Below are 21,304 nucleotides of genomic sequence, written 5' to 3'. Positions count from 1 at the left end.
TTCTCTATCCTGTCTTCGTTTTCCCACCAGTCAATATTACAGGTGCCCAGTTCCCTGATCTTGTCTGCTTACCCACTCTGTGTTCTAAAATTATCTTTTTTCTGTTCCTTATTCCCCAACATTAACCAAAATTCTTATTTCCTAAGTGTTTTTTTCCCAGCTTGCTGACAAATGAGTTAATATTAAAGTACTTACTATTGATAACTTAATGTTTGGAAGTTGATATGTTTTAAAAGAGAATTCATGTTAACTCAGAGGTGTTAAATTGGTGGTATAAAATACCAGTGGTGCCCTGGCTGTTGTGGCTCATTGGATTGAGCACTGGCCTGAGAACCAAAGGGTTGCCAGTTTGGTTCCTGGTTGGGGCACATGCCTGGGCTTCGGGCCAGGTCCCCAACTGGGGGCATGGGATAGGCAACCAATCAGTGTTTCTTGCATACGTGAATGTTTCTCTTCCTCTCTTTCTCCTTCCGTTCCCCTCTAAATAAATAAATAAATAAATAAAATCTTTTAAAAAAATAATAAAATACCAATGGTGGTATTTTAGGCAGTTAGAAATATTTTACCCAGATTCCTCTAAGTCATCCCACATAGACTACTGTCTGCTTTGCGACTACATCATCAGCCCTACTCTGCAGTATTTTATACCATTATGCATCTGTGATAAGTGAGTTCACTGTGATCTGTTCTCTGCATTTGCGTAACCTCTCAATGACCTTTTCCATTTGTTTTTTCTTCCCTCCATAGTTGTCATTATGATTTTTAAGTCTAACTGTTGTATTTAATTGCATAGTAGCACTTTCAACATCTACCAAAGGGTATACAGTTCTCTACTTTCCCTCCCCAGAGGCAGCCAGCATTTCAATAATCTTGAGTATTCTTCTAGATATTTTAGGATATATAGGCAAATATATTGCCACTGTGATTTATTCTCCATGAGGAAAAAGCACTGTGGAGTCTAAGTAGTTCTATTTAAGCCATAGACACAGATTTCTTGTAGGGTTTTCCCGAGTTTACGCAACTTTAGGGACGAAATGTGATCATACAGGCCTATTTCTATATTTGTGATAGGCTACTTGCTTTTTCTGAGAAGACAGATCTATACTGCCTTGCATTCCCCCTAAGTGCAGGTTTTTCCCCTTGTAGGACTCAAAGGTAAACAATGAGAATTATTCTACTAAGAGCCCCAAGCCTGCAGAGAGTCCCCAGCCAGACACAAAGCAATCTGATCAGCCCATTGCTGTCTATGAGTATTATGATGCTGGCAATCACTGGTGCAAGGACTGCAATACCATCTGTGGGACCATGTTTGACTTCTTCACCCATATGCACAATAAGAAGCACACACAGGTAGGTACCCTGCCCTCTGTTATTTCTACTCTCACCCTGCTTCCCCTCAAACTTCTATACCCCCATCTGCATTACAAAGCTGGCAAATGAAACATTCTCATATGGGCAGGAGCCCCAATATGAAGAGCCAAGAGATACCAGCAAAGGAGTCACCATCCCCAGGGCTCAGTCCAGGGGACCTGCCTGTAACTAAACACCATGACAAGTGTAAGTGAGGCTTCAGCCTCTTTTGATTCCTTGAGTACCTGATTATTTGTTTTATTTTATCCATTGCTGGTACTTGCTCTAACTTGTGTTTACCTTTTCCACAGGTGATTTCCATTTAAACAGTTGGCAGAGCGGGTGGGGGTGGGGAGCTGGGGGCTTCTGGTCCTTCTGGTGTGTAGGGAGAAAAGAAAACTGGGGCATTGAGTTTTTAGTGCTGTTGTGTGAGCACCTCTGCCTCTTGCAAATAGACATTGGATCCCTACAACAGACCTTGGACTTCAAAGACCCAGAGTGAGACCAAGCAAGATTATGTAAAGCGCACTGACAAGATAACTGTTCCTGCAAAAGGTATGTTTTCGCCCTGATTTTTTTATGGTTTCCTTATAGTCAGCCAAGGAGGAGGTATCCCTGGACTAAGGTGCTAGGAAGCAGCATAGGGTGAGACATAAATACTTGTCTTGACAAAGCTCTAAAAATGCCTTCTACATGCAAAACAGTACTAGGTCTTGAAAAAATACAAGCTGTATAACACAAGAATTATCTCTACCCATATGACCAAAAATCTAACAGATATTAAACACATGTATACCACTTTAAAATATAATTTTCTTTGTCAATGGCTTATGCACTAAAATCTTACTTATTTGATATCCAGGTAAAAAGAAACAATAAGGGGTGCAGTAATTTAACTGCCTTTTCAACTATGAAATATTTTTGAATAGTTGTTATTAAGGGGGTAAATTGAGAAGAAGGAAGTTTCTTTGTCTTTAAACTCCTCAATTTCTTACATTCATAAGTAGTCAGTGCTGCTATGTCCTTTAGATGCGAAGAAGATAGATGATTCCCGAGTCGTTAATATCAACATGAGACCTGGCTGCTATGGCTCAGTGAATTGAGCCTCGGCCTGTGAACCAAGTGTCGCTGGTTCGATTCCCAGTCAGGGCACATGACTAGGTTGCACATCAGGTCCCCAGTTGGGGGCGCGAATGAGAGGCTACCTCACATTGATGTTTCTCTCCCTCTCTTTATCCTTTCCCCTCCCTAAAAACAGATAAATAAAATAAAAAATAAAGTAACCTTGTTAAAAAATAAGTTAATTAAAAATATATATATATCAAAATGAGAGATCCTCATACAGATGGTACTAGGCTAACAATTTGGGATTATAGTTTTTAAATCTTCTGAAATACTTAGGGCTAGATGGAGTTTGGGGAGAACTGACAACAGAAATGAATCTAGCACAGGAAACTCCTGAATATACAAGTTAGTGTTCCCAAGAGGTAGAAGGCATAGAGGTCCTGAGTTCAGGCTTTAAGTTGAGAAGACTGTGCCATTGGAATTCATCTATATGCTACTTCCGACTCAAAAATGGGTAAGGTCCTCTATACCAGTAACCATTTTATTGCAAAGGGGAAGTGGGATTTCTTTTGGTTGCTGTCATCCTCAGTAGAAATAACTTACTTTCTTGACCTTCTTCCACTTCTTCCAGGCTCTGAGTTTCTGATTCCCATCAATGGATATTACTGCCAGCTCTGTGAAGAATTTTTGGGGGATCCAATTTCTGGAGAGCAACATGTGAAGGGTCACCAACACAATGAGAAATACAAGGTTGGTCTTTATAGTAGCTTGTGGAGTTCCCTGCTTTCTGCAGTAATCCTTTCGATTTTGTCAAACAAGTTGAGAGCCAGGAAAAGCATTAACACTTCAAATCCCATATAATCATAGTAAGTTCTCTATCCTAGTGAGAGATGCTGACCTGATAGAACCATCTATATCCTTGAGGAAAATGACCTCTAGGGGTTAGTGGGGCTGATATTTTTTCTCTTACAGTATTTTGGCCAGTTGTTGAGCCTTTATCTTTTCTCTTTCCAGAAATATGTGGTTGAAAACCCATTGTATGAGGAGCGGCGGAATCTGGATCGCCAAGCTGGCTTGGCTGTGGTCCTGGAGACAGAACGGCGACGTCAGAATGAGCTAAAGCGCAAACTTACTGAGAAACCAAAGGAAGAGAAGAAAGACAAAAAGGCAAAGATCGTGCAAGAAGTAAAGGAAGATGAGAAGGTCTCTGAGGAATTAGAGAATCAACCCTCTGAGTCTGGGAACTCCCCTGAAAAGGCTGAAAACAAGAGGAAGGGTGGCATCAAACTCCAATTAAAAGAAGAAGTAAAGAAAGAATCACCAGCATCTTCCTCTTTTGGGAAATTCAGCTGGAAGAAGCCAGAAAAAGAGGAGGAAAAAAGTTCAGTGGTCCACAGTATTCCCAAGGAAGAGATTATAGAAAGCAGTAAGGACAAAGAGGATGTCAAAGCTGAAGCTGGGAAGGCAAAGCCCATCAAAATCAAGCTCTCTGGGAAAACTGTTGTTGCACATACTAGCCCTTGGATGCCTGTTGTGACAACTTCAACCCAGACTAAGATTCGACCCAACCTGCCTATCCCATCCACTGTGCTCCGTAAGTCAGGGTCAACCACAGTCAGCAAGCCAGCTCCTCTTAACACCTTTCTATCCATCAAGTCCTCTGGAACCACTGCTAAGCCTCTGCCAGTGGTTAAGGAGTCTTCATCTGATCTCCTCTTGCCACCTGACATAATCTCCAAAGCATTTGGAGGAGAAGAGGTGATTCTAAAAGGGTCTCCAGAGGAAAAAATGGTGCTGGCTGAAAAGAATGAGCCATCCCATATACCTGAACAAATGCTCCTACCTCTTCCACCACCTCCTCCACCCCCACCCCCACCACCCCCAGTTATACCTCATCCAGCTACAGCTACCCCTTCTCCTGCTCAAGCAAAGGCTGTCTTGGCTCCAGTAAAATCAAATCCAACTGTATCTCACACTCTAAGCCCTTGCTTCCTGGGTCCTAACATTTTGAATCCAGTGTTGCCGGTAGCCATTATGGCCTCAGCACAGCCAACTGCCATTCCTTCTGATGAGACAGCTCCTGGGGTGAGTGAGAGTGACCGGGACCAGACCCTGTTCTCTGTGTTAGTGCGTCCACCACCTCCCCTCTCAAGTGTGTTCAGTGAACAAGCCAAAAAATTGGAAAAGCGAAATTCATGCTTAGCCACAGCCAATGCTAAGGACCTATATGACATATTCTATAGTAGTGGTGGAAAGGGGGCCTCTGAAACTAAACTGAGTGGTGGTCTGTTGGCCAATGGGGAAAATAGCAACCTCTCTAGAGCCGAAAGTTCAGATACCTTTTCCACTTCTTTGAACAGCAGTGTATCCCAAGAGGAGTTCCCTCCAGATAGAAGTTTGGTTTCCCCTCCTTCTACTCCTTCAGTCGGAAACCCTAAAAAACCCATTGCAAAAACTCTGGTGTCCCTAGGAAAATGGTCAGTTGTAGAACATGTAGACTCAAAAAACAGAGGCAGCAGCTGTGGCTTCCTACAGCCTCTGACAAGGTTGTGCCAAACCAAGCCTTATGAAACTGTTACTCCAAAGACAGACACTTTGGCTTTGTGGACTTCCAGCTCCTTCCAGAGTGACACTAAAAGGGTTTTATCTCCAGAGGGAAAAATTGAGCTTGACTTTGGAGAGCCAGGGCCACCAGGTGTAGGGCCAGCCCCTCAGCTGCCAGGTATACACTGTAATACCATGGAATCTCAAAAGTTGGTAGAAACCCGCCTTATGGAACCTGGTAACAAGAATGAGGAAAGCCAAGAGCTCCACCAGTCTAAGGATTGTGGACAGAGTGAGATGGAGAAAAATACTGGACTGAAAAAAAGAGGAGCAAAGCTCTCTGAGAGGATGATAGGAAAGGCAACAGATATCAATATTGGGCCCAATAACATAGAGGATTCTAATTTGAACCATAGGAATAGATACATGTGTGAGGGGAAAAAAGAACAGCCCAAGTTGCGAATGACTGACAAAAAGACTGAACAGTCCGATAAATTGATGACAGGAAGTGAAACTCAAAGTAAAGTGATTGAACTGAGTGCACAGGCTGTCTCTTCCACAAAGGCAAAAATAGACTTATATCCACCAGAAACTAGGTCTTCACTCCAGAACTCACAAGACACAGCTGTGAATATGTCTGCCCCAGAATTACTGCTTCAGTCCCCAGCCAAATCAGATACATGTTTAACAGGTAGTGCACAGGAGCAAGGAGTTTCAGCCGGTAGAGAGGACTGCCTAGAAAATTTCGCTACAGAATCAGCTTCCAGAGCCTCAAGGTACAGAAGCCTCAAACTCAAGAGAGAAAGACCAAAAGCCTTTCAGGGTAAATTGTCCTGTGAACTGGCTCTTTGGGAAGAGAACAAGAAGCCAGAAAACTGGGAGAGCCCAGAGAAACCTGAAGCAGAAGCTTTGGAGCTACAAGATGGTGATCCAGAATTAACAGTGACAATGGAAAGCAAGGCCTTAAGAGACTTTGAAGTTACAGACTTGAAAGTAGAAGAGCTTGCTGCCCTAGGCAACCTGGGGGATATGGGTGTTGATTTCTGCAATACTCAGGTAGACCCAGCACACAAATCCCAAATTGCCCTGTGTCAGAAAATGTGTGAAGAAAATTCTATGTCACCTGTAGGATGTAATTCTACTCCCACTGGCTTTGAACCAATCCCATCCTTTTCTGAGTTTCCATTAGACTCTCCCAAAACCCAGGTGCTTAACTTTGGAGCAGAGGGTGAGCAAAACACATCTAATCCCAGAAGTGGGAGGATCACTCCTAACATTTTGAAAACTGGACTTCCTATAGAAAATGTTGACCTTGGCTTGGGGAGCCTAGAGGGAACACACCAGGCCCTTGACCTGTTAGCAGGAGGAATGATGCCTGAGGAAGTAGAAGAAACTTTACAATTAGAGAAACAAGATTCACTTGTGGAATCAGAAACAATTAACCCTGCAGGCCTTGGGCCATCTCCTTGCCTTCCAGACCTTGTTGACTTTGTCACACGGACATCTGGAGTTCAAAAAGAGAAGTTATGTTCTCATCTCTCTATGTCAGGTGACCTTCCTGAGTGCAGTTCCTTGGAGATGGGACCACTACAGCTAGAAATAGTGAATGCATCCATCACAGAGGTAGCAATTCCTCAAGTAAATGAGGACAATGACAACCCTTCTATTTTGGTAAAATCTTTGGCTCCAGAGTCCCTTGCAAGGGAGCAGGTAGTTCGAGGCAATATTGTCCCTCAGGAAATGCCTGCACAAGAAGCTGCAGTTGATGCCATCCAGGACCACACAGAACCCAGTGTTCACGACTGAGAATACATATTCAGAGCTACTTGTGGATAAATCAAGTTGGCTTCTAGAAATTGGGTGCCCAGATGATCCAGGACTATTTGGCCATGTAATCTGGAACTAACACCATGAGATGCAGTCGGCATCTTACAGCAGGTGTTCATGGAAGCTAAAAAATTTACCTCCTTTCCTTTTTTCCTTTCTCCTTAAGCTATTAGACAAATCAATCATAATTTCTATACATATCTGTAAAAAAAAGTATTTTGTTATTTTTTTGCCAATTTATTTTCTCCTACTTTGTCATTAAAATCAGATGTCTATCTGGCTTACCACATAGTGTGCTTTGATTGTATTTTGCCTTTGACTCTCCCATTTCTGTAACATTGGGGAGGAGGAAGACAGAGAGCTGACTTCTCCAGTTGCTGTATTGTATCCCCACCTGATTTTCTGGGCAGCTTGATGGGTCTTTGGGAGAAACCAGAAAGCCTGCAGAAATGGAAAACTGATGGAGGAAGGATTGTTCATCTCTTAGGTTTCCATTTGGATGGGCCTGCCTTAACATTGTTTGAAATGCAGTGTGAGTAGCTCTTTTGTTTACTGTTTATTTTCTTGTGGCATGTCAACCCCCCATACTTGCCTCTTTCTGTTGCTTTTGCTTGAAATGGTCCTGCTAACCCACAAACGTGTTTGGAAATGGCCTCAGTAAACATGGAAGAAAATCTTAGCAGGCTCACTTTTGGAAGACAACTCAGTAAGGTTTACATAGCTCAGTGTCAGGAGCAGATACACTTTTTTGAGTCACTTTTATTTTCGAAATGGCTTTTGTTCATTGTATTGTGATGCGGTTAAATTACTTAGCAGACATTGAAGAGGAAAAGATCTGAAACTTGTTCTGGGATTGGATTTATTCTCTGTTCCACAACCCATATGTATTCCTTCCTCTACCTCTTCCTTTCCCAAGTTATTTCCACCATAGTGTGATATTTTGGGTTGTACATTTTGTTGAAACGATTAAAGAATTTGAGTTGGCTTGGACAAGTTTAACTTTATTTTTAATGTGTTAATTACTTGGAATAAATGCATTAATCTCATGTTTCTGGATTTTTGTTTTGAAACCACATACATTTGACCCTCACAGGAAAACTAAAGCAATGACCCCCCCGCCCACTGCCCTATTGTCTGTACCCCTTCAATTGTTTTGGGTGGGGTTACTTCCTTCATATCAAATTGTTAGGTTATAATCTATGCCCCAGTGCTGTCCATATGGGTAGTAAATAGAGAACAGTGGTTTAGTTTTGGCATCTTCCTATATGAAGCTTTTTATGTACCCTGATGTTGACTCTCCCTGTGCTCCTCTGAGAACTGAGCTTCCCCAAGAACACTCATGTTCTTGCTGAGAGTGCTCTTGGGAATCAGGGAGCTTGATCCTCAAGTGTTCTAATCTCTTTTCCAGTTTCCTCCTGACATCTGTTGTCAGCAGTCCGTAAACTGTCTCAACAGAGGCTTCAGAGTCTTGATCTCCCCAAAGCCCCCCCTTCTCCAGCTGCTCAAAAATGTGAAGTTGTCGATCTTTTTCCCTAAGAATTCTTTTTCTTCCTGTTTCTTGTGTGCAGAGCTGCAGAATTCCTATGTTCAGTTTGGGGAGGCTATTTTTCTAGGACCTTGACTAATGCTTATTTACAAGTTGTCCTGGCCTCGTCATCATGCGGAAAGGGCACAGATCTGGGAGAGTTAGTTTGCCTTGCTTCACCTCACTGTGCCACAGGGATTTTTTTCCCTTTTTTCCCTTGTTTAAGATGAAGGTCATTATCTCCATTTCAGCACCAAATGTGTGCAGGTTCAGGCCTTCCTGAGTTGTTGTCTAGGGTTGCTTTTTAGGCTGTAGCCTGAGCTCAATGCACATTTATGGCGTGGAAACCAGACTGATTCAGAAGGTGCCCTTTAGAAAAACGTAAACCCAGGTAAGCTTCAGAGAGATATTTTTTTTTTCCAGAAAATTCCCCGTTCTAGATAATTCAGAGGAAATAAAATGCCGTTTGTTAGTGATTTTCAGGCCTGTTCACTAAGCTCCACCAGTCCCTTTGTGGAGAGATGGGTAGGTTTTGGGAAGGATTTGGGGTGGTGTTAATTCTATCCAGATCTTGCTCCTATCCTCACTTCATCTTGGATTCAGATTTTTTTTCCAGATTTTGAGGAGACCACTTGGGAAGGAAAGAGAGTCAAAGTTTAGGAAGGGCAGAACTAATTCAGGTAGCTGGGGCTGGAGTACTTTGAGAACTCTTCTGGTGCTCTCTTGATAACTTGAAGCTTTTATGCCAAAGGCATCTACTGTTTTCAAGGGTTTTCTAGAATAATGTGCCTTGAAAGAGCTGAAGCAAGAGCATTCTTCATATCTGTCTTGATCCAGCAGAGGGAGAGCTTTTAGGATTCTGTGGTCTGGGCAGGGAGTGTTTGTTGCTGTCTTCTAATCAGTGGGATCTAATTTTGGAACCCATCTAGAGAAGCTTTGTGAAAGGGTAGAATTATAACACAGTTGCTTGCTTCTAGAGGTAGGGTCTATTTTTGTTCAGTGCTGTCATGGTACTGAATAAATTTTTACCTTAGACCAAGGCAAAGGCCCTAATCTTGATATGTGGCTTATGGTATATAACTTTTAAATTTCTGCAAACATCCGAAACAGTTTTTGTTGAATTCTCTCAACTGTGAGAACAATTGATGAGTAATTAAGTTTAAATTTGGGCAAACATCTGAATAACCCCCTAAAGATTTCCCTTTGCTTTGTGAATGGTGACCTCTTGCTTTTATAAGCTGTTTTCCTCCACAGTTAGCTTCAGGACACACAATACTCTTCATAACCTTTCTATTAAGTAGTCCCAATTTACCCCATGCCATTCTATCTCTTAAAAATTTAGCTCTGGTTGGTGTGGCTCGGTTGGAGCATTGTCCCATAGACTGAAGGGTCATGGGTTAGATTCTCAGGGCATGTGCCCAGGTTGTAGGTTTGATCCCCAGTTGGGGTGCATACGAGAAGGCAACCAATCGCTGTTTCTCTCTCACATCAGTGTTTCTCCCTACCTCTCTGAGAGCAATGGAAAAAATGTCCTGAGGTGAGGATTTTTAAAAATTCTTTTTAAGTCAAAAAGCTAACATTTTGGCAGCAAAGCATGAAAATATATGCCCATTTATCAGATGTCAGGTTCAGGGTCTTAGGAGAATGGTGAGAGGTGTGTATGTGTTTGGGGAGGGATCTTAAGTGTATTTTTTTTTAAGTGGGGTAGAGATGATTTCAGAGAGGAGATGGTGTATAAAGGAAGCAAGGTGGGGATTTTTAAATATATCCCTAAACCTTGGTTCTCATCTTAACAAAGCTTACCTACCAAGCCCAGGATGAGATTCTAATAAGCCAGATCTTCATTTATTAACAATTTTGTGAGAAAACAGATAAATGAAAACTGTAGAATTTTGAGTACATTTCTGTATTTAGAGTTTAATTTTGCAACAGTGTTTATATAATTTTAAACACAAAGTTATGTATACAATAATAATATTCATTGATAAGCCAAGCAGTTGAAGTTACAATGAAAATCTTTTACCCTTAAAAAAAAAAAAAACACTATCCTGATTTGCCCTTAACCCTCATACATTTTTAAAAGACCATGGCCAGGTGGCTTAGTTTGCTGGAGTATTGTCTTGTACACCAAAAAGTTGTGGGTTTGATTCCCAGTCAGGGCACATATCTGGGTTGCGGGTTTGATCTCCTGTTGGGGCGCTTATGAAGGCAACCAGTCAGTGTTTCTCTCTCACATTGATGTTTCTTTCTCTCCCTCTAGAATCAGTTTTTTTTAAAGCCATGTATATTTTCATTGTGGCACTTAAATATGGTTTTATTTTACATTTACATGTTTCTTTGATTAATATATGCCTCCCTTCCTTCCCCTCAAGTACATTATAAACTCTCCAAAGAAGGATAGTCTGTCATTGCTTACTGTTTTTTCATCTTTGTGTTTACAATGCACAGTTGCCTGGCACAAAAAGAGTGCTCAATAAAAATTTGTTAAAAAAATCAATGTGGTAACAGTAACTTTTTAATTAACTGTTTATTAATACTTAGCAATTTATAACATTGTAAAAATTGTAAATTGCTGATTGTATATCCTGGGTGTTTAGCACTCCAGGAGCCAACTGTCCTCTTGCTTCTGTTCTGGATCTCTGTATACAAAGCACTGTCTATAACAGTAAGTGCATATCAAGACTGCCCGTGGCCTCTTCATTTCAACAGCATTCTGCAATAGTGGTGCCAGGCTAGAAAAGGGACACAGTGGCCCTGAAGCTCCTAGAAGAAAAACTGAGGATGGGTAATGCGGGTAAACCGACCTTAAATTTAGCAATGAAAGGTTTTGGGGAACCCTGATTTTCAGATGGCTCCCTTTCTCCTTCCAGCCAGATTTTATAGGCATGTTGAAGTCAGTTGGTCAAACCCCAAATACCTCCGATTTGTCTGAAGGAGTAATTCAACCCTTCATGGCCCAGCAGCTTCATGTCACCTCATCAAAACTACATCAAGCTGCCAGTTTTATTTCTGGAAGGGAACAAAAAAAATTAACCAAAAAAGGTTGTCTTTGGAAGAGAGAAGAAGGATGCTTTCACTTTTTATTTTATATCTTTGTTTCAAACATTCTGACCATGAAAGTGCATTTTATATAAAATACAAATATTTTATATACAAAATATGTACATGCATATATAAAATATATGTTTTATATCAGAATTATCTGGTGCTGTGGAATTATAGGCCAGGTTTTTCTTTTTCTTTCTATATACTTTAATGTATTTTAAAAAATTCTTTCTGGTGTGTGTCTCCCACTCAGTGCATTCCTGGCTTCATTCATCTCGTCAGTTTTCTGTCATTACAAATAGGCCTTGCTGCTTTTCCCTCAAGGCTCCCTAAATTTCTCTACTCCCATTAAGGCTGGCAACATACATTTTTCAAGAATCTCCACTCTTGAAGAAAACCATTCTTTTTTCTTCCTCTCTTCTGTTCCCTTTCTCTTGCTCCTACATCTGTTGAGCTGGTTATGCATTTCCTTTTATGCTGTATAAGTACTTTGACATTAAATTACATAGAAGATACCTGCCTTCACAAAGCTTACTTTAATGGAGGTACACAAAGTCTTTGTTGCATGCAAAAAGACAAGATAACCCATATGCATTGATTGAAAGCTTTAGTGGATTTTGATCCTTTTACTTGTAGAGGATCAGGCAAGAAAAGAGTTTTGTAGAAAAGGGAAATGAGCATATGTAACAGAAGTGAATGAGCAGGGTAAAAATGGAGTCAGAATTACTTAATGGTAGAGAATATAGAGAGAGCAAAGAAATAAAAGTCAACCATATTGAGGTATTTTTCTTTCATTTCTCTGATACTTTGCCCATGCTAAAATTCTATCCAGCCCTCCTATAGCCTACCTACATAAGAATAATGATGACATTTACTGACTCTCACCTACCTGTCCTTTCTTTTCAGGAGCAATTGCGGAAGTCTTTAGATTTCCAGAAGGAAGGACTACAGAAGACATCCCTGCCCGCAAGGAGGCAGGGATAGAAACCACAGATACCACAGAAATGAGTGCCCTTGAGGCCACTGGTCAATCACCTCTAGGGTCTGACTTCCAGAAGGTGGGTATGGCTGCTGGAGCAGGCATGGGTTGTAGAGAAGGCCCTGTCATTTTAGCTGCCCATAAATGTTGAGTTGGGTGAGCAAATATGTATATATGTTTATACCTTTGTATTAGTAGAGGAGGAGCAAGATGAAGACAGGCATAGAAGGAATATATTTTTAATTTGCCACTCTTCATCTCAAATTATCTCCTAACTACCATCACTCATTTTATGCCATAATATTATACTTATGTGAAAGCTGTGGAGTTCAGATCTTCTCATGCCTCCCGGGCTCTTGATCCAAATGTTCCAGCAAGTAGAACATCTCACATCTTGATTTCAGCTTTTCTTGCTGGTCCATACAAGAACCAAGGTAAAAAGTGGGTCTGTCCTTGGAGGAGCGGTTCCACAAATGGGAGACAGTCACAAAGGGGTTGTTTGAACAATCCTGGGATTTCAGACTTCAGGACAGCTGTTAACCAGTTTTCATTTTGTCTTACTACCTCCCCTATGTATATTGAAACATCTGGTACACAGAAGCGGGCAGGCATTGTTTCAAAATACCAAGGAAACACCTTACTCTGTCCATCTAAATTGTCAGCAGGTGCTTCTTTTGTGTTATGTGACTGTAGGCTTAGGAACACAGTGAGGATGAGATCCAGAACCAGATAAATTTTAGCTGAGCTTTAAGTCCCTTAAACTCTAGATTCATTTAAATCTGAGCTTCCCTTGCTCCAGATATACCCTTAAAAATAATAGCTGAGTTTTGTTCCTGATATGGAAATCCAGGCACTTTCAGTGTCTTGGAAGTCTAGTTTACTACCCAAATAAATCTATGGTTTGGGTAACTTTTGGGAATACTCATGACACTACAAATATTTTAAAATGTACAACCAAAGCCATCACTAAAAATAAGTAAGGGGTAAGAAGTATCTCAGGGCCTCTTGCTGCTGAGCTTATATGAGTTGACTACGCATTCCTAAGGCATGACCCTATAGGTGAAGCAATGGAAAGTAGCCTGGTGCCAGGGCTGCCAACAATTTGTCACCACCACTTTCTCTCCCTTGCTCCAGCCCAAGACCTGTTTCTAATTAGCTACCACACCCCTCTGCTCAGGGGCAGTCAAGGGTATTGGTCACAGCTTTCATTCCTAACTGTAACTCACCTACTAACCAGCCCTGGTTTGCTACTTAGGTCTCCATTCTCCAGTAGTGTCTGAAGTCTACCTCCAAGATGTGCTGATCTGGGGGATGGGCAAGGGGAAAGGGAACATCTGTTAGAATTTTTTTTTCCCTTCGGGCTTCTTTTATGTTAGAGTTCACATATATTTTGAATCATGAAATATTTAAAATACTGTCCTGGTTGATGTGGCTCAGTGGATTGAGCGTTAGACTGTGGACCAGAAAAACTGCCAAGTCAATTCGCAGTCAGGGCACATGCCTGGGTTACAGGCCAGGTCCCTGGTTGGGGGTGTGCGAGAGGCAACCAATCTGTGTTTTTCTCACACATTGATGTTTCTCTCCCTCTCTTTCTCCTTCCTTTCCCCTCTCTCTGAAAATAAAAAAATAACCCTGGCTGGTGTGGCTCAGTGGATTGAGTGCTGACCTGTGAACCAAAGGGTCACTGGTTCAATTCCCAGTCAGGGCACATGCCTGGGTTGTAGGCCAGGTTCCTGGTTGGAGGCACACAAGAGACAACCACACGTTGATGTTTCTCTCCCTTTTTTTCCCCTCTCTCTAAAAATGAAGAAATAAAATCTTATTAAAAAATAATAAAATATTTTTAAATACAATTAATATAACTATTTTATATAAGATTCCCCATTTTAAAGTGTAATTTATTTTTAATATCTTCAAGATTGTGCAACCATCACCACTATCTGATTCCAGAACATTTCCATCACCACGTTAAACAAAAAAACACAGATACTCCCAATTATCCCTTACCCTAAAGCCACTGGCAATCACCAATCTTCTTTCTGTCTCTATGGATGTACCTGTTCTGGACAATTCATTTAAATGGAGTCATACAATATGTGGTCTTTTGTAACTGATTTCTTTCACTTAACAATGTTTTTAAGGTTCATCCATGTGATACCATGTATCAGTTCTTCATTATATTTTATAGTTGAATAATATTCCACTGTATGGATATATATCACATTTGTTTATCCATTAGTTGATGGAGACTTGAATTATTTCCACTTTTGGGTGATTATTAGTAATGCTGCTATGAACATCTGTGTACAAGTATTCACATGGACATATGTTTTTCAGTTCTCTTAGGTTTATACTAGGTCATATAGTAACTTAACTTTTTTTGAATAAAATTTTATATCAAAGTATAAGATGCATATAAAAAACAAAAGCACACATATCATAAGTGTTAAACTCAATAATTTTCACAAAGCAAACACACCTGGGTAATCAATACCCAACTCAAAAAATAGAATATGACCAACACCCCCTGAAGCTCCCTCTCATGTCCTCTACCAGTCACTACTTTCCCAAAATGTAATTAGTATTCTGATTGCTACTGCAAGTGTTAGTTTTGCTTTTTGATGGAGATGAAATTCAGCTAACATAAAATTAACCACATTAAACTTAACAATTCAGTGGCATATAGTGTATTCACAATGTTGTGCTACCTTTGTCTAGTTCCAAAACATTTTCATCACCCCAAAATAAAACCCTGTGTCCATTAAGCAGTTAGTTCCCATTACTACCATCCTATATACCCCCTGACACTCACCAGTCTGCTTTCTGTTTCTATGGATTTACAGATCCATATATCTTCTGGATATTTCATATAAATGGAGTCATGTAATGTGTGACCTTGTCTGTCTGGCTTCTTTCACTTAGCATAATGTTTTTAAGGTTCATTGATGTAGCATGTATCAGTATTTCATTACTTTTTATGGCTGAATAATATTCCATTGTATGTATATACCACAATTTTCTCATCCATTCACTTGTTGATGGACATTGAGTTGTTTTCACCTTTTGGCTATTGTCGATAGTACTGCTATGAGTATTCATGTGTAAGTATTTGTTTGAGTATCTTTTAAAATTTCTTTTTGGTATATTCTTAGGAGTGGAATTGATGTATCATATAGTTATTCTATGTTTAATTTTTTGAGGACTTGTGTTTTTCACAGCAACTGAATCATTTTTTTATCTTTTCCACCAATGTATAATTGTTCCAATCTCTCTACATTCATAATACTTACTTTTTAAAATATTCTGTAGCTATCCCAGTATTTCATTGTGGTTTTGCTTTATATTTCCCTGATAACTAATGATATTGAGCATCTTTTCATGTGCTTGTGGTCATCTATATCTCTTCTTTGGAGAAACATCTAGTGAAGTCCTTTGCCCATTTTTAAACTGAATTGTTTGTCTTTTTGTTGTAGAATTATAAGGATTTTTTATATATGAGGTCTGTCTGGAAAAAGTCCAGCCATTGTTAACGTAACCAGAACAGTTTGTGTGACATCAGTGTAACCTGGCAGCCAAGGAGAGTGAACTGTAATGCACATGTGTGAACAGTGACAATTTCATTGCACTAGTCAGTGGGGGCGGTAGACACTGTTGAATGAGCATGTGTACTGTGTGGCCATCACATTCAAAATAACTGAGTGAGCAGAGCAACAAATCTGCATCAAATTTTGCATTAAGCTTGAACATTCCTTCGTGGAAACTATTTAGATGATTCAGAAGGTTGCAGCTGTGGACAACCGGTGATTGGCAGCTTCATCACAACAGCGCTCCACTCATGCATTATGTCTCGTGCAGAGTTTTTTTTTTTTTTTTTTTTTGCGAAACATCAAATCACCCAGGTGACTCAGCCTGCCTACAGCCCAGATTTGGCACCCTGTGACTTTTGGCTTTTCCCAGAACTAAAATCACCTTTGAAAGGGAAGAGATTTCAGACCATTGATGAGATTCAGGAAAATACGATAGGGCAGCTGTTGGCGATTGGGAGAACTGTGTGATGTCCCAAGGTGCCTTTGAAGGGGACTGAGGCATCATTGTCTTATGTATAATGTTTCTTATATCTCCATCTTCTTTAATAAATGTCTCTTGGTGGCCCGACGGAGGAACTGCGGGACTGAGGGACTGGCTGGCGCGAGGGCCGAGCGGCGCAGCCGAGGCCAGGCTGGGCCGAGCCGAGGAGTGCCGGGGATGTAGCGGGCCACCCTGCCCATGCCACAGTGCCCGGCCGCGGCCGGAGCTGGGGCCGGAGCCTGGGGAGGGGGCAGGGGGCCCGAGCGCAGCCCGCGCCCCCCGCGCAGAGCCAGGCCCGCTGACGTCCGGCCGCCTGGGCCCCCGGCATGCAGCCCCGACTTCAGAGGTGACACTCGGGCCCGAGCAGCCGCTGCCGCCATCGCCACCATGGATGAACAAGAGGCATTGAACTCGATCATGAAGGATCTGGTGGCACTCCAGATGAGCTGACGTCCCCGGGTGCCTGGATATGAGACCATGAAGAACAAAGACACGGGTCACCCAAATAGGCAGAGTGACGTCAGAATCAAGTTTGAGCACAACGGGGAGAGGCGAATTATAGCCTTCAGCCGGCCTGTGCGGTATGAAGATGTGGAGCACAAGGTGACAACAGTGTTTGGGCAGCCTCTCAATCTACATTACATGAACAACGAGCTCTCCATCCTGCTGAAGAACCAAGATGATCTTGATAAAGCAATTGACATTTTGGATAGAAGCTCAAGCATGAAAAGCCTTAGGATATTGCTACTGTCCCAAGACAGAAACCATACCAGTTCCTCTCCCCACTCTGGAGTGTCCAGGCAGGTGCGGATCAAAACTTCCCAGTCTGCAGGAGATGTAAATACCATCTACCAGCCCCCCGAGCCCAGAAGCAGGCACCTCTCTGTCAGCTCCCAGAACCCTGGCCAGAGCTCACCTCCCCCTGGCTATGTGCCTGAACGGCAGCAGCGCATTGCCCGGCAGGGTTCCTACACCAGCATCAACAGTGAGGGGGAGTTCATTCCAGAGACCAGCGAGCAATGTATGTTGGATCCCTTGGACAGTGCTGAAAATTCCTTGTCGGGAAGCTGCCAGTCCTTGGACAGGTCTGCAGACAGTCCATCCTTCTGGAAATCTCGAATGTCCCGAGCCCAGAGCTTCCCAGAAAACAGACAGGAGTTCTCAGATCGGGAGACTCAGCTCTATGACAAAGGGGTCAAAGGTGGTACCTACCCCCGGCGCTACCACGTTTCTGTGCACCACAAGGACTACAACGATGGTAGAAGAACATTTCCCCAAATACGACGTCATCAAGGTAACCTGTTCACCCTGGTGCCCTCCAGCCGCTCCCTGAGCACAAACGGCGAGAACATGGGTCTGGCGGTGCAATATCTGGACCCCCGAGGCCACCTGTGGAGTGCAGACAGCGAGAATGCCCTCTCTGTGCAGGAGAGGAATGTACCGACCAAGTCTCCTAGTGCCCCCATCAATTGGCGCCGGGGGAAGCTCCTGGGCCAGGGTGCCTTCGGCAGGGTCTATTTGTGTTATGATGTGGACACAGGACGCGAACTTGCTTCCAAGCAGGTCCAATTTGACCCAGACAGTCCTGAGACAAGCAAGGAGGTGAGTGCTCTGGAGTGTGAGATCCAATTGCTGAAGAACTTGCAGCACGAGCGCATTGTGCAGTACTATGGCTGTCTGCGGGACCGCGCTGAGAGGACTCTGACCATCTTCATGGAGTACATGCCGGGGGGCTCAGTGAAAGACCAGTTGAAGGCCTATGGAGCTCTGACAGAGAGTGTGACCCGAAAATACACCCGACAGATCCTGGAAGGCATGTCTTACCTGCATAGCAACATGATCGTTCACAGGGACATCAAGGGAGCCAATATCCTCCAAGACTCTGCTGGGAATGTGAAGCTGGGGGACTTCGGGGCCAGCAAACGCCTGCAGACCATCTGCATGTCAGGCCCGGGTATGCGTTCTGTCACCGGCACACCCTACTGGATGAGCCTGGAGGTGATCAGTGGCAAAGGCTACGGAAGAAAGGCAGATGTGTGGAGCCTGGGCTGCACTGTGGTAGAGATGTTGACAGAGAAACCACCTTGGGCAGAGTATGGCCGCCATTTTCAAGATTGCCACGCAGCCCACCAATCCTCAGCTGCCCTCCCACATCTCTGAGCATGGCCGGGACTTCCTGAGGCGCATTTTTGTGGAGGCCCGCCAGAGACCTTCGGCCGAGGAGCTGCTCACACACCACTTTGCACAGCTTGTACTGAGCTCTCCCGGCCACACTGCTGCCGGCCGCCCGGCTGCTGCGGGGCTCAGCAGAGTTGCTGCTTCTCCCAGACAAGGCTGTGGACCATGGAGCTACAGTCCAGCCAGCGTTTGTGCCCCTTCCGCCTCTGGGGCTCAGAACCAGGGTGGGGCAGCTGCAGCCTCGAGGACCGGAAGCCCCCAGCCTGCCAGACCTGAGAGCTTCAGCCTCGTGAGCTCAGCGTGGAGGGTAAGGGCCTAGGAACAGTGTGTGAGGCACTGCAGGCCCTGCCCTCGGGGCTGGGTCCTGACACTCTAGTCAGCACCAGAGCCCAGAGGGTCGGGGGCACAAGATGGACACAAAGGTCGAAATAGTGTTACTTTCATTCCGAGTGTTGCTTTGTTTCTCCTCCCCATGTCTGGAGATTACCAGGGCTTCTCTGGGCTGGATGGGCCACCCAGGCCCGAGGTAAGGCCCAGCAGCCTGCAGCCAGTGGAAGGCAGAGGCCTGGGCTGCACTCTCCCTCGAGCCCCCAGGTCAGCTTTGCCAGCCCCTGTCCTTACCAAAGATTAATGAAGCAAATGTTATGCTGCCTTATTCAGGGGAGGAGGAGCCCATCCTGCCTGCCCCTGTGACCCTGCCTGCCCAAGCAGGGGCCTGAGATGTGGAACTGCCCCACTGAGGGAGCAGTTTTGTCAATGCAACTGTATCTGTTTTACAAATTGGAGTCACTCTTAATGCTGTACCCAGTTTCTGAACTGGAGACTGTGTGCCCTCTGGGCTCTGAGTACCCCTGCCGTGGGCTCGGGCCTTAGGCTGGATTGGAGAGAGCCGATGGCATTGGCCTTTGTGCTCCTGGCCTGGCATCTGCACCCCCACTGTGTCAGACAGGAAGACCGATGGCAGGCTGAGCGCCTCTGATCCTGCCGGCCACCCTGCCCTGCGCAGGCTGCTCGGCCTGCCCAGGGGAGCTCCGTGAGGCTGTCTTGAGAGCGTGACCCTGCTGGGCCAGAGCCTCTCGACTGGTGAAAGGGAGAGCCCCTGTGACGCCGCCGGCCGTGTCCGAGGCCGCCAGCTCTGTTCCTCCTCGGCCAGCCTTGCCCGTCCCCATGAGGTTTCAGCCTCTGCTCTTCTTGGTCCTCCCCGGGGGGGAGGAATGGCAGCAGGGGTCTGGGAGCCAGTATCTCCCAAGCAGCTTAGAGTTGGCCTTATTTACCTCAGCCTGGGCACTGCTCCTTTCTTCCGGCCCCTCCCCTCCAAAATGTGCCTATTGCTAGAGCTCCTCCCTCTCAACACCCAGTTTCTTTGGGAGTTGTCATTAAAGGAAAAGAAAAAGCCAGTGCCCAGAGACGGGCATCTCCAGGGAGCTGGGAATTAGCACCAGGCAGCTCATTGCCAGCCATGCCCACTTCCCCACGGGCAACAGAACAAGCCAAAGCCTTCGTTGTATGTTGACGATGCACTTCTATGAATGTAGTTTCTATCGCTGTTTTTAGCCTTTTCACATCATGTAATGTGAGGCCTTGTACTTGTTAATTTATATCTCAGATCATATTTGATGGTTTCTATATATATCACTTCTAGACTGTTACAGGTGATGGACACCTCAAGAGAGAAAAAAAATGAAAGCAGGTTTTGCAGGAATGTGTTGCACCGTGCCAACTGGGCCTGGGCCCATTTCCATCCCCCCCTCCCCGGGGTCTCTGTCAGGCACCCCTAGCCCAGCCCTAAGACAGCGAGCATGTGCTCCTGCCTCCACCTTGGCCTTTCCTAGGGTGGGGACCAGGCCCCTCCTCTCGACCAAAGCTGCCCATTGGCAGCTCGGCCTCCCCACAACCCCATCCTGATGGCTCCACCACTCTTCTTGGGCCCACAGCCCTGTCCTGCCCCCATTTCCCAACAGGAAGCAGTGTGCGCAGTGTCGGAGCTGACAAGATGAGACGACTCTGTGTCCCAGGTTCAGGCTCTCACAGAGCCCCCATTCCCCCACCACCCCCGCCCAGGGTCTTACCTCACAGGGAATGTGTTTTTAAGAACAAATTCGCAAACTAGCCAACAAATCCTGCACTCCAAAATAAAATAGGGCCCTGATTTTTTTTTGTGCCAAAAACTGTGGACTTGCTGGCTCAGCATCCTCAGGACCAAGTTGTTGCTTAATTTTATTTGTTATTAAATCCAGATGACAAGTTGTGGGCTTAGAATGGCCTGGGCCCAGAGGTTCTGAAGGGCAGCCTCCTAGCAGCCCCAGGGTTGCTGTGGAAAGGGTCATATGCCATTTGCTCATCATTCTGTGGGGTATGTCAGCCTTGGCCAACCCAGCAGAGGCCAACACTGGGGACAGTCTGTCCCCCTGCCACCCTCCTGCCCCTCCCACCCACTTCAGCTCTGTGTCTGTATCTGAATTGTGGATTGTGCAGAAGAACCTGCAACCATAGTTATCTGACTATATCTTGACGGAGGGCTTGCAGAGCAAAGCCAGGCCAGTGTCGCGCATTACTTAAAATAAAAGGGATCATTTATAAATAAATAAATAATTAATTAATAAATGTCTCTTTTTCATATTACATGGCTGGATACTTTATGGACAGACTACATGCACTCATGCACACACACCTTTATCAGATATATGATTTACAAATATTTTCTCTCAAGATAGGTCATATTT

General features: G+C 44.1%; 1 protein-coding gene and 1 pseudogene across 1 annotated transcript in view; both read left to right on the top strand.

The window, feature by feature from the left end:
- Positions 1 to 7,832, top strand: part of ZNF318 (zinc finger protein 318) — a 30,945-nt gene extending 23,113 nt beyond the window's left edge. Inside the window, exons 7-10 of the mRNA XM_090282458.1 lie at positions 1,147 to 1,350; positions 1,806 to 1,905; positions 3,047 to 3,165; positions 3,430 to 7,832. Coding sequence (XP_090138584.1) covers positions 1,147 to 1,350; positions 1,806 to 1,905; positions 3,047 to 3,165; positions 3,430 to 6,765 — 3,759 coding nt within the window. The 3' untranslated portion in view covers positions 6,766 to 7,832. The remainder of the gene's footprint in view (positions 1 to 1,146; positions 1,351 to 1,805; positions 1,906 to 3,046; positions 3,166 to 3,429) is intronic.
- An 8,904-nt stretch (positions 7,833 to 16,736) lies between these two features.
- LOC150007047 (mitogen-activated protein kinase kinase kinase 3 pseudogene) lies at positions 16,737 to 19,512 on the top strand (annotated as a pseudogene).
- The last annotated feature ends 1,792 nt before the right edge of the window (positions 19,513 to 21,304 follow it).

This window comes from Furipterus horrens, unplaced genomic scaffold (genome assembly GCF_987537825.1).
Source record: "Furipterus horrens unplaced genomic scaffold, mFurHor1.1.pri manual_scaffold_6, whole genome shotgun sequence".
NCBI lineage: Eukaryota > Metazoa > Chordata > Mammalia > Chiroptera > Furipteridae > Furipterus > Furipterus horrens.
The sequence above is the reverse complement of the archived record's forward strand: the minus strand, read 5'-3'. Positions and strand labels throughout refer to the sequence as shown.